Source organism: Alligator sinensis, unplaced genomic scaffold (genome assembly GCF_000455745.1).
Source record: "Alligator sinensis unplaced genomic scaffold, ASM45574v1 scaffold268_1, whole genome shotgun sequence".
Lineage (NCBI taxonomy): Eukaryota > Metazoa > Chordata > Crocodylia > Alligatoridae > Alligator > Alligator sinensis.
The window spans coordinates 240,347-251,414 of record NW_005841853.1 but is presented as its reverse complement, the minus strand read 5'-3'; the positions used below and the strand labels follow the sequence as shown (position 1 = coordinate 251,414).

At 42.0% G+C, this 11,068-nt stretch overlaps 1 protein-coding gene across 2 annotated transcripts in view; it reads right to left on the bottom strand.

The window, feature by feature from the left end:
* The window catches only part of USP6NL (USP6 N-terminal like), a 142,511-nt gene that overhangs the window by 100,905 nt on the left and 30,538 nt on the right, over positions 1-11,068 (bottom strand). For both annotated transcript variants that reach the window (XM_025213041.1, XM_006016309.3), the window contains exon 3: positions 9,309-9,391. In XM_025213041.1, coding sequence (XP_025068826.1) covers positions 9,309-9,391 — 83 coding nt within the window. The remainder of the gene's footprint in view (positions 1-9,308; positions 9,392-11,068) is intronic.

Here is an 11,068-nt window from a genome sequence, read left to right as displayed (position 1 = left end):
AAATGACCTGCTGGGTGGCACGGAAGTGGAAAGGGATCTTGGAGTCCTAGTGGACTCCAAGATGAACATGAGTCGGCAGTGTGACGAAGCCATCAGAAAAGCCAATGGCACTTTATCGTGCATCAGCAGATGCATGACGAATAGATCCAAGGAGGGCATACTTCCCCTCTATTGGGTGCTGGTCAGACCGCAGTTGGAATACCGCATGCAATTTTGGGTGCCGCACTTCAAGAGGGATGTGGATAACCTGGAGAGGGTTCAGAGAAGGGCCACTCGTATGGTTAAGGGCCTGCAGACTAAGCCCTACGAGGAGAGACTAGAGAAACTGGACCTTTTCAGCCTCCGCAAGAGAAGGTTGAGAGGCGACCTTGTGGCTGCCTATAAGTTCATCACGGGGGCACAGAAGGGAATTGGTGAGTATTTATTCACCAAGGCGCCCCCGGGGGTTACAAGAAATAATGGCCACAAGCTAGCAGAGAGCAGATTTAGATTGGACATTAGGAAGAACTTCTTCACAGTTAGAGTGGCCAAGGTCTGGAACGGGCTCCCAAGGGAGGTGGTGCTCTCCCCTACCCTGGGGGTCTTCAAGAGGAGGTTAGATGAGTATCTAGCTGGGGTCATCTAGACCCAGCACTCTTTCCTGCATATGCAGGGGGTCGGACTCGATGATCTATTGAGGTCCCTTCCGACCCTAACATCTATGAAATGAAAAAGAGGGACAAACCCCAAAAGCCACATGTGCACATAAAACACAAAATCCCAATAGAAAAAAACTCCCACAAGTTTATGCCTATCAAAGTGCTCCCTGCTAAAGCTATATAGGGGGGGGGGGGAAAAAAAAATCAATGGCTTCATTTTATGACATGTAATGGAGTATCTAACAGCTCTTGATTGAAATCCATTTATTTGCTTCATTATTTTCATTTTTGCCCCATGCTGCAAAAATGCATTACACAGCTAATAAAAATTCAAAACATTTAAAGAATACAATGTGACAGAAAAAGAACAGGTAAGTATCCATTCCTCAGCAAGGGGAAAAGTACTGATCTCTGCTGCCCGATACATGCCCCAGGCAATGCAATAATCTTGAGCATTAGCAAACTATCCTGAATTCATGTTCAGTATTTTAACAGAGTCTTAGGATATAAAGAATAAAACTACCAGCCACACTTCTCAGCTGATGTAAATCGATGCAGCTCCACTAAAATAATTAGAGATACATTGATTTACACCACTTGATGACCTGGCCCTTTTTTTCTTCTTTTTAAGGACCTCAGAACCACAAAGAAGCCACATTTCTATATTCCAACAGCACTGGGCAGGTATTTGACCATACAGTTCTGTTTTTTTTAAACTGGGGAATAAACATGGTGCAGAATCAAGTCCTAAAAATGCTCAACTCCCACATTCTGGTCCCACAGTGTCAATGCTCCAATCAGTGCATTCATGCACATTCAGATTCCCCTCAGGAGACAAAGTAATCAAAGATAGGTTTAGACTCAATCACTCAAAGAACACTTGTCAATATTGCCTGAAAAACATTCATAGGGCATGGGTGGAAAAAAATACAGCTGTGTTAAAACCCCTGAAATTGGCTAGTGCACATTTCTCTAATCATATACACTGCTTAAAGTGTGCCTTCTACTTAACACATACAGATGTCTATGCTCTTTACAATGTATAATCCTATGTTATTTATAAAGAGGACTATAGAACAATGGTTTCACCAAGTGGGTCATGGAAGGAGAAAAAATAATTTAAAAGACAGATTACAGTACATCATTTTGTAGTTATTTCTTATTACATGCAGTACATTCATTTTTTAACTTTCTTTTTAAAAACTACACTGACATAATGCGCTCTGCAAAATGTCATATTACTACTATACATATATATCTATATCTATACCTATGTATATATTTTTTTTTTTGGCTAATAGTAAGGTGGGGGAGTTCATAGTACAGACAGCCCTTTCCAAAACATCTCTCTCAGAATTCCAAACAATTGATTTTTATTTGAAGAGGAATGTATAGGAATGGCCTTCAAGAGGTTTTTTCTCACAGAGGCAACTATTATACATTATGATATGTGACAGAGCTAAACACATAGACATCAAATATAAATAAATAAATATGACATTGAGAGAGATGAGACAAATATACACAAGCCTGCAGAATAATTATTAATGTACACATTCTCTCAACAGCTGGTTAAAAAGGAACCAGGTGAAGAGTTTGTGATAGCTGTCACTTACTCATTGTACACCTGACGAGTTATTAAAATTGTAAGCGCCAATCAACATATTGTCAGGTATCCAATTTGTAGCCATATTGGTCTAGAGCAGGGGGTCTCAATCCCCAGGCCGGCTGCCAGTCCGCAGCACAGTCAGCTGCCAGACCAGAAGTGGCCATGGATCGGCAAACCACGGCCCCCCAGAGCCGGGTGGAGAGGCCGCGGCTCTTTCTGCAGGGCCCACAGCAGCGCAGGGCTTGGCCCACACTCCCGCCCAGGGGTGGGGGTACCCTTACCCGTCTTCTGGCCACAAATTCCGGCTGCGGTCAGCTGTGACTGCTGGGCCGCGGTTTGCCAGGCCATAGCATAAAAACTTAGGGAACCCCTGGTCTAGAGGAAAAAGCAATCAGGACTCATAGTAGAGGTGGTATCTTTTATTAGACCAACAAGATATTTGCAAAAAACATTCTTTAATTGCACACTTTCTGGCACAAATGCCCTTCATCAGGCATCGGAAAAAAGACTGTAAAAGTTCTCCTTGGTAGAAATGAAAGTCCATATTTCATAGGATTTCACAGAGGAGTAAACAGATGGACTACTGACTCCTCTGGGCAGACCGTTCTTGGCTGGTAGGTGTCTCTCATCTCTCTTGTGAGGCTCTGTGGCAATACAGATTACCTTAAGCAAAGGCAGGGGCAGTATCTCAGGTTACAGGTGGTCAAAATTCCTTCATGCTTGGGAAATTATGAAGATTTCATTTTTTTTTTTAAATCAGCTAAAATTCATCATCTTCCATGTGTCAAAAATATTTTTGCAAAAATCTTGTTGGTCTAATAAAAGATATCACTTCTACTATGAATCAACATACTGGCATTCTGTTGATGAGTGATGGTGGCTAATGAGCAAGTCCTTCAGTGATCTGGGGATTGTAACATGGAGGAGCACAGTCTCTTGCCTCTATGTTTCCACAGCATGCTGAACCACTGCACTGACCAAGGAAGAGTCCCTTTGTGCTGTCCTGACTTCCCTACAAAGGGCCAGGGGCTGTATCTCCATACCACCCAAGGAAGCTGCTTATTCTGCTGTATTTATATTAGTCCTTGATTCTCGCTAGTTCTCTGAATAGCCTGAAGATTATGAAATGGAGATGCTACCTTCTGTAATCCTATGCCACTGACCTTCAGGGCCAAGCAGGGCTGCTGCTTCTGTATCTGCTCTAAGTTCTTGGAGCATGCACAAGTTTACAAATAAATGGAAAACACATGGAAACATAGGACATGTAGGCTTGGACTTGCAGGATTTACAGGAACATGCAAGGACATAAGCATGCAAGTGGAAAAGAATTTTTACAGAAGTTGTTATGCATGTAGAAGAGGCTGGGGAATAGGTAATACACCATTATTTGAGTACCATAGGGTGGTAGTGGACTATTCATCTTTAATTTGAGCATTTCTTGAATATCTAAATGCTTAGTTACTCTGGACTAACATTCCTTTACTGTAGTTTTTAACAATAACTGGCTAACAAAGCTCTATTTAGGTAACAAAACAGAAAACGTGTTCCAATTCACAAATAAAAATCTTTTAAAAAGTGCTCAAAGGTGTTCAAGCTAACACCTATGTAAAATGTTAGTTTATTTATAAAAAAACGCTGGCTCCTTAAAAACAAGCCCTCACTCCGTGAAGCATTAAAAGTCTGAAGCCAAACAGTAAAGGAATATAGCCAGTTTTAAACAACTTACAATTTGCCCGTTTATAGGTAAGTCTTTAAAAAAAATTCAAACATTCTTCTAGCTACTACAGGAATGGTAGGATGCAAAATCAGAGTCTAAAAATGTTCCAAGGATCACTGGTGACCTTCAGAGCAATTGCTTGTTGGCTGATGACATGATTCTAGCTCTCCTTACTTCCAGCTGCTAAAATACATTAACAAATCAGCTAAAATATTAAGCATGGAGTCCTGGCTCTAATGGCATGAGTGGGAGGCCGGCCAAGAAAGCTCAATCAAACCCTTTCCTAAACTGACTTATCCCATAAGTAATTGCTGAAGAACTACTAGGCAACTGCAAATGGGTGAAGTGTCCACAAGATAAGCTCCACAGAGCCAAGGCCAACAATGAAAAGTTTGGGAACATTTAAATAGCCATATACTAAACTTAATTTAGGGCACTGAACAAATGTATACTTGGAGGGGTTTCAAAAGCGAAGGGGAAGCTGCTGTTCAGTAGTGCAGCAGCTGTTCTGTCGTAATGGTTAAGTGTGCACAAGCTGGGAGTAATGCGAATGTGGCACAACTGCTCCAGCTTGAAGCACAACTGCAGGATGAAGTTAAAACTGGAGCAGTTTGGCTACTCTTGTTTTTGCTCCCCACTTGTGGGCATGTAACCGTTACAAGGCAACAGCTGCTGCAAGGCCAGACCAACAATTCCTCCTCCCCTATTGAAAATGCTCCAAATGTACCTTTGTCCATACCGTAATAAAGCCAAAGGAAGAAAGTCACTGCTTTCCTTACAGAAAACAGGGTTTTCTGAGCTGTTCTGTCCTCGCGAATCTCCCATTTGTACATATGCAATCCAGCACCAGAGTTAGAATCTGTGACCAGCAGTGTCCATCTTTGTTCCGCATATCCTGACCCCAATCCCTCGTCCCCAAGGAAGAGCCCAGCTCCTTCACCATCCAGAATCACAGTTTGTATGGCTCCACAGCAGCAAGTAAATGAGGGGGAAGATGAGGATGGCTATGGGAACTAAAAGGAGAGATCATATACTGTGAAGTGAGTAACTTCATTCTTTTTGGAGTTTCCATCCATGCAGGCCATACTAGTGTTAATCTCCCAAGAGGGCAGCAGATGGCATAGGAGTCATACTGCATCAGTGGTCTCCAACCTTTTTAAGTAGGAAATCACCTTTGGCATTTAAAAGCAACCCAAGATCTACCATGCACAGCTGCCACCCCCTCCTACCCCCCTGCCCAGCAGGTATGTCTGTGGAGAAGGAAGGCGGGGGAGGCAGATCGAGACAGAGGGAGAAAAAATTATTTAGGGGTGCACCTCCCCATCAGGTAAGTCTCATCCGGCTGGAACCCCACTCAGCTTAACCCTGCTCCTGCAACTTACTGCCCTTCACCGCAGGGACCTCGATCTAGCCCCCACCCCCCTTCCCTCCCCCACGAACTGACATGGTGGACTGGGGTGCATGCATGCAGGCACTCAGCCCCCCACCCCAGCCTCGGATCGACTCCAAGAGGCTCCAAGATGTATTGCAAGAGGCTCTGAGATCTACCAGTGGATCAAAATCCACTGGTTGGTGGCCACTGTACTAAATTAACTGTAGGAACACCCTGGATCTCACTGGAATCAAAACAGATATAGAGCACATACAACTCTGGTTCTCAACCTTTGTAGACTCGAGGCAGCCCTGGATAGACTCAAAGCACCCCTTGGAAAGTCCTGGCTCTCAGTTTCACTCTTTTTTACCTGAAGAAAAATAACAGAGACGTTTTTCTGTTGCAAAGAACTCAAACAGACTACAGCCATGCATCTGTCTGAAACTTCTGGATTTATCTTATGGATCATGTTGGTAAACTTAACACTGCTAACACTGTGTGGCACCCCATGTCATCCTTGAAAGGATCTCAAGACACCCCGGGGTATAATAGCACCCTGACTGAAAATCACCAACGTGGTCCTAACCAATAATGTCATGCACAGAGCTCCAAGTAGCAGTCCTGCATTTCTCAGACACAGAGATGCTTTGAGCATGCCCTACAAGCTGCCTACATTCCAGTCAAATAAGATTTGATACTGGGAATATCATTTGTTGAAATCAGGAGTTCATAACACAGTCAAAGAGCCACATAATAAGAGGCTCCCAGGTAAGATAGTTGGTCCCTTTGACTTCTCTATCCCTTTTTGTTTTTTGTTTTTTTTATTCTCACTGGTCTGGCCATAGCTCATGTGCTGGTCCATGCAGCTCATGTGCACAACCAACCCAAGCTCATCTTTTGGGCACTATCATCAGTGAACTCAGCAGTGGCATATGTCCACAGAGTCAGCAATGGATGTTACCAACAGGATTGCAGCCTTGTGGTGAGTGGGAGTATGAAAAAGGATGGATGATAATCAAGCCCCACTGTACTTTCACATGGGATCTACTTTCGTAAAAAAAATCCCTGCGCTCTGTGATGCACTCCATCAGCTACCAACTTAACTGCTACAGAATTTTCCATCTTAAAATGAGGGCTTTCAGAAAAATAAATAACAAATCAATTCTTATGCCTTACATTATATTACATATAGTTTTATGCTACTCACACATTTCTGGCTTGTGATAAACTTCAGATTAATAAATACACTAACAAGAGAAGTGCAGTGCAGGTGCTGTCACAGGTAACTGGGAGCTCAATTCTTCAGCAAAATGATGTTTTGCAGCCTCACTATTAGAGAACAGATCATGTCCTCACCATAATTCAAGATGTATAGTGCAGCCTAAACTGACTTTTCTAAAAGAGGAGTGTGATATTCCTGCTGTAAGTAAATTTCTACTATTAAGAAGTATTTCACAGTTAAGAATAATGTAAAAGAAATGATCTGGAATGAATTAAGAGTCAAGAATCATGAAACTGCCCTGATGATACCCACAGATGAGGGTAAATAAATAAATATTTATGAACTCTCACTCACAATGAAATGCAGCTCAGTGCACTAGTGGATAGATAAAGTGAGGGGCTCTAGTTTCCAAATACTTGGGTAATTTATGCAGCGTGTTATAAGTCATTTACTTTGCATCCTATTGAGCTGCCTATACAGCAATGGGGGCCAACCTTTTTTTGGCAGTCATGCCACAAATTAGCCTTGCACCCTCTCCGAGTACCACTCCAATTATCTCCCTCTGCTCTGCTGCTGCTTTCTATTCCCCATTCTGCTCTGCCTACCCAATACCCTGCTTCCTGCCCTATCAGCTGTTGTGCTGCTCATCTCCTCCCACATCCGTCATGTGCCACACAGAGGCTGCCCATGCCATTCGTGCCATAGGCTGGCAACCCATGTTATACAGTATCAAGTTCCAGTAGTAAACATCCACAGTGGAAAGGAAACATGATACAGTGATTAAGGGCATTTCTACACTTCAGCATCAAAGCAGTGAATGTGCTGTAGAGAGATATCAGCGGTAGCTTTAAGCTACTCATATTGGGTACCAGTCTTCTTGGAAGTTTAGCTGCATCACTACAGAGCGCAGCACAAGCTAATTTACCCTGCTGAGAAGCATTTCTGTGACCACAGCACAGATCTACTCTACAGCACTAAACGCCACGGTTCACAGAAGCTGAGTTCCCCAAACACAGAGTAACAGAAGAGAAAAAAAGATACAATAAAAATGAGGGGAGTGAGCAGTACTCAGAGGTTAGTCAAGGAAGGATGTTAATTCAAATAGCAAGCATTAAAAAAAAAAAAAAAAAAAATCAACTAACAGAAGTAGAATAACTAATACCTAAGTGCAGAATCTGTTTGCAACTCTTTTAAGGACTTGACTCGGCTCCCACTGAAATCAATGAGAACCTTTCCAGTGTCTTCTATGATCTCTGAACCGGGTCTTAGGAAACAATAGGAAATAATTCCCCCCTGTACTGCCAGTATTTAATTTGCCTCCTTCACATCCAAAATATCTGCATAGTAAAAACTGTAGTCTACAAGATATAGAGTCTTTCATCCCAGAGGACTCCAATACAGTTTACAAATCATATGCACAAGAATCAATACACTCACTAATGAAGTGAAACCATTCCACAGATGAAATCTGACAGCTAATTAACACCATATGGCAAAATCACAACAAAGGCTAGCAGAAGTTAAAAAAAAAGATTAGTATTAGCATATTTTTGTTAGGCATCATAAAAGTCATTTCTTCATCAGTCAGAGACCATTCTGGACTTCCCAACTTCTAAGCTTCTCTCAACTCCGATAGATAAATATTTAATAAAACCAAACAGTCAGTCAGAATGGAGTTAAGTTAGTGAATCCCAGCAAATCATTCTACGTTAATTCAGTATCTGTAAGTCTCCTCAAAACATATCATTAAACCAATCTAGAATGTCTTAAGGAAGTAAAGCAACTCCACTGAAGACGCATGCAGATATTCAGAACATATTTATAGCTTGATCCAACAGTCAATTAAATCATTAGAAAGGCTTCACTATAGAAACAGATGTCATTAAAAATAACTACCAAAGAGAGTTGGAAAATAGCACAGTTAAGATCACCTACATAAAGTCGATGCTGCCTCCCTTCATACCTCCTTTATTCTAGTGGTCTTTACTTGCAACATCACATATTCTGGACAGAATTTAATGATGTATTTATTGTTTGACAAACAAGTTGTGATCAAATCTATATTGAAACACAGAAGCACCTGGAGATATATGCATAATAGATTCTGGTTTGTCCTAACTGTTTAGCCAATTTTAGGCTTCAACCCTCCAATGATGTATTCATGGGCTTAGTTTTATATATGATGAAGCATCTCAATTTTAAATGGGTCTACTCAAAGCATAATGTTAATCACAGACATCTCTTTGCAGGACCTAGATCTTTGTCTTTTATAAATGTAGAATTACATGGTATTTGCTTTTTTTTTTTTTTTTTTTTTTTTTTTTTTTTTTTTTTTACTTAAGATGATACACAAATAGAAAGAAGCTTCTTTCTCTGGGACTTCAAACATTTGTTCTTTGCAACTTTTAAGCGTTTATTTTACCTATACTATTTATTTTATATACAATTCAAAATAAATTATAATGCAGCTGAAGTATCTCCTTTAAATTGCCACACCTAAATAAAATACTTCAAGCCTTTTCTATTACCTATTTATTATAGATCAATTTCAATCATGGAATTAAAAAAAGCTAGGAATAAAAAGCCCAGGGCAAGACCATTTAAAATTAAATTTGCAGCAGTTCTATTAATAGCAGCAATCGATACTTTCACCAGATAGGCATGCAATCACCAGACAGACATGCAATAAAAGATACAAGCAAGCAGTGGAAATCTTTGTATCACCTTTCCTTTTCAAATTAGGAACTTACTGTAGAAAACCAAATCTATCTGTGACTTTGTAAAGATGGTAGTCAGCATCTTCCCAGGGTTCAATCTGTGCACCCTCTCGTCCCTGAAATAAAGAAAGAAAGGAGTTAATGGAGGTTTACATATCACCACAATGTAAGCTATGGTAAAGACTCAAAAGAAAGGCCCTAAGCTCTGCAAATGTTGTATGGGGGCATTCTGGAAGAAAAATATAGAAATCAAAATACGGCTTAAGAAGGAAGAGACAATGCCACTCTCCAATTTTTACTAACTGCACTTCAATAGTAGAGGGCTATAAACTGTCCCTTTTTAATAGTGATTTGTGTCACTAACTGATGGCCTAATGATTGAGTTGAAGAGCACTGTGATTAAACAAAAACCAAGAAGCGGTGAAGGAAAAAGTTTTGAAAGGTTTTGAAGGAGACATCATCTTCAACTTGATTTGGTAGAAAGGGAGGAGACAAGTAAAAATATTCAAAGGATGGGGATTGACAGGATCATATGAACAAGCAAAAAATATTTCAGCAACTGCATGTTGTTCAGATTAAATTGAACCAACGCTTGTCGAAGAGGCTGAAGGAGGAAAAACTATAGCAGTCAAGGCAAGGAGAATGTGAATGGTCTATCGGTATGAGAAGAAAAAAAAATGGGTCCTAGGTGTGTGATAGAGTAAGTTCAGCCATACGTTGACACTTCCTAGATGGAAGAGATGAGCGAGAGGGAGGAGTCATGGATTCCCCAAAATTCCTCTTAGACTGTTAACCCAAGTGACAGAGATGATTTCCAAGAAATCAAAGTTTCCAGATGTAGACACACTGCACACTTGTCAGTGACAAATGCCATACTGACAGCAGGGATGTCTCAGTGAGGGTCTACCAGGGCCACCAACTGGGGTAAATACAGTCTTCATACTCATATACTCAATAATATACATGCTGAGACTGTACTTGAAAAAATCTCCATTGATGTCTCCTTTATGTAAATTCTTGCCCATCAGGGACCCAAATACATTAGTGGATTCACTGTTGTAGCTATCATATTAATTTGAATGCAAGACGACTTTGAATTGAAGAGGACCTCCCCAATAACTAGATTCTATACACGGACATTTATAAGTGGCGTAATTTTCCATGTATAGAGTCTAATTATTGGAGGGTTGTCTTAAATGTGTTCCCCTGCACCACTGCAGCATGGAAAAAGACCCCTGCCCCTTGTTTCCTGCTTGGCCCCTCAGTCACTTGACCCCCTCCTTGGCGCCTGCAACCTATCATCTGTCCTCCTTGCCACTTGTACTCGCATGATGCCCGCACCCTGCCCACCGATTCCCCCTTGCCCCCCTCCCTGTTATCTCATCTCTCTTGGCCACTTGCTCCCACCCCCACCCCCACCACTGTTTACCCTGGGCAGCAGCTCTAGCCCTGGCCCTGCCCCCAGCCCCAGCCCCAGCCCAGCCAGGCACCAGTACCACTCTGGCCTCAGCCCCAGGTTAGAGGCAAAACCGGAGCCCTTCCCCTGCCGCTGCACTGTCCCCCACACACTCCTTCCCCTGCATGCCCCTCCGGTGTCCTGCCTGTGGACTGGCATAGTGTGATCTCCCCTATGCTACCCAGGTATGCAAAAGGCCCAAGCAGACAGTACCTCCAGGCGCAGCTTCAGCTCCAGCACTAGGACTGGACCAACCGCTGTCACCCATTCCAAGCCAATGCTCAAATCCAGGAACTGGGGGTTCCCCTCCTCCTTGTTAAGAGGGGGGGGGGGGGGG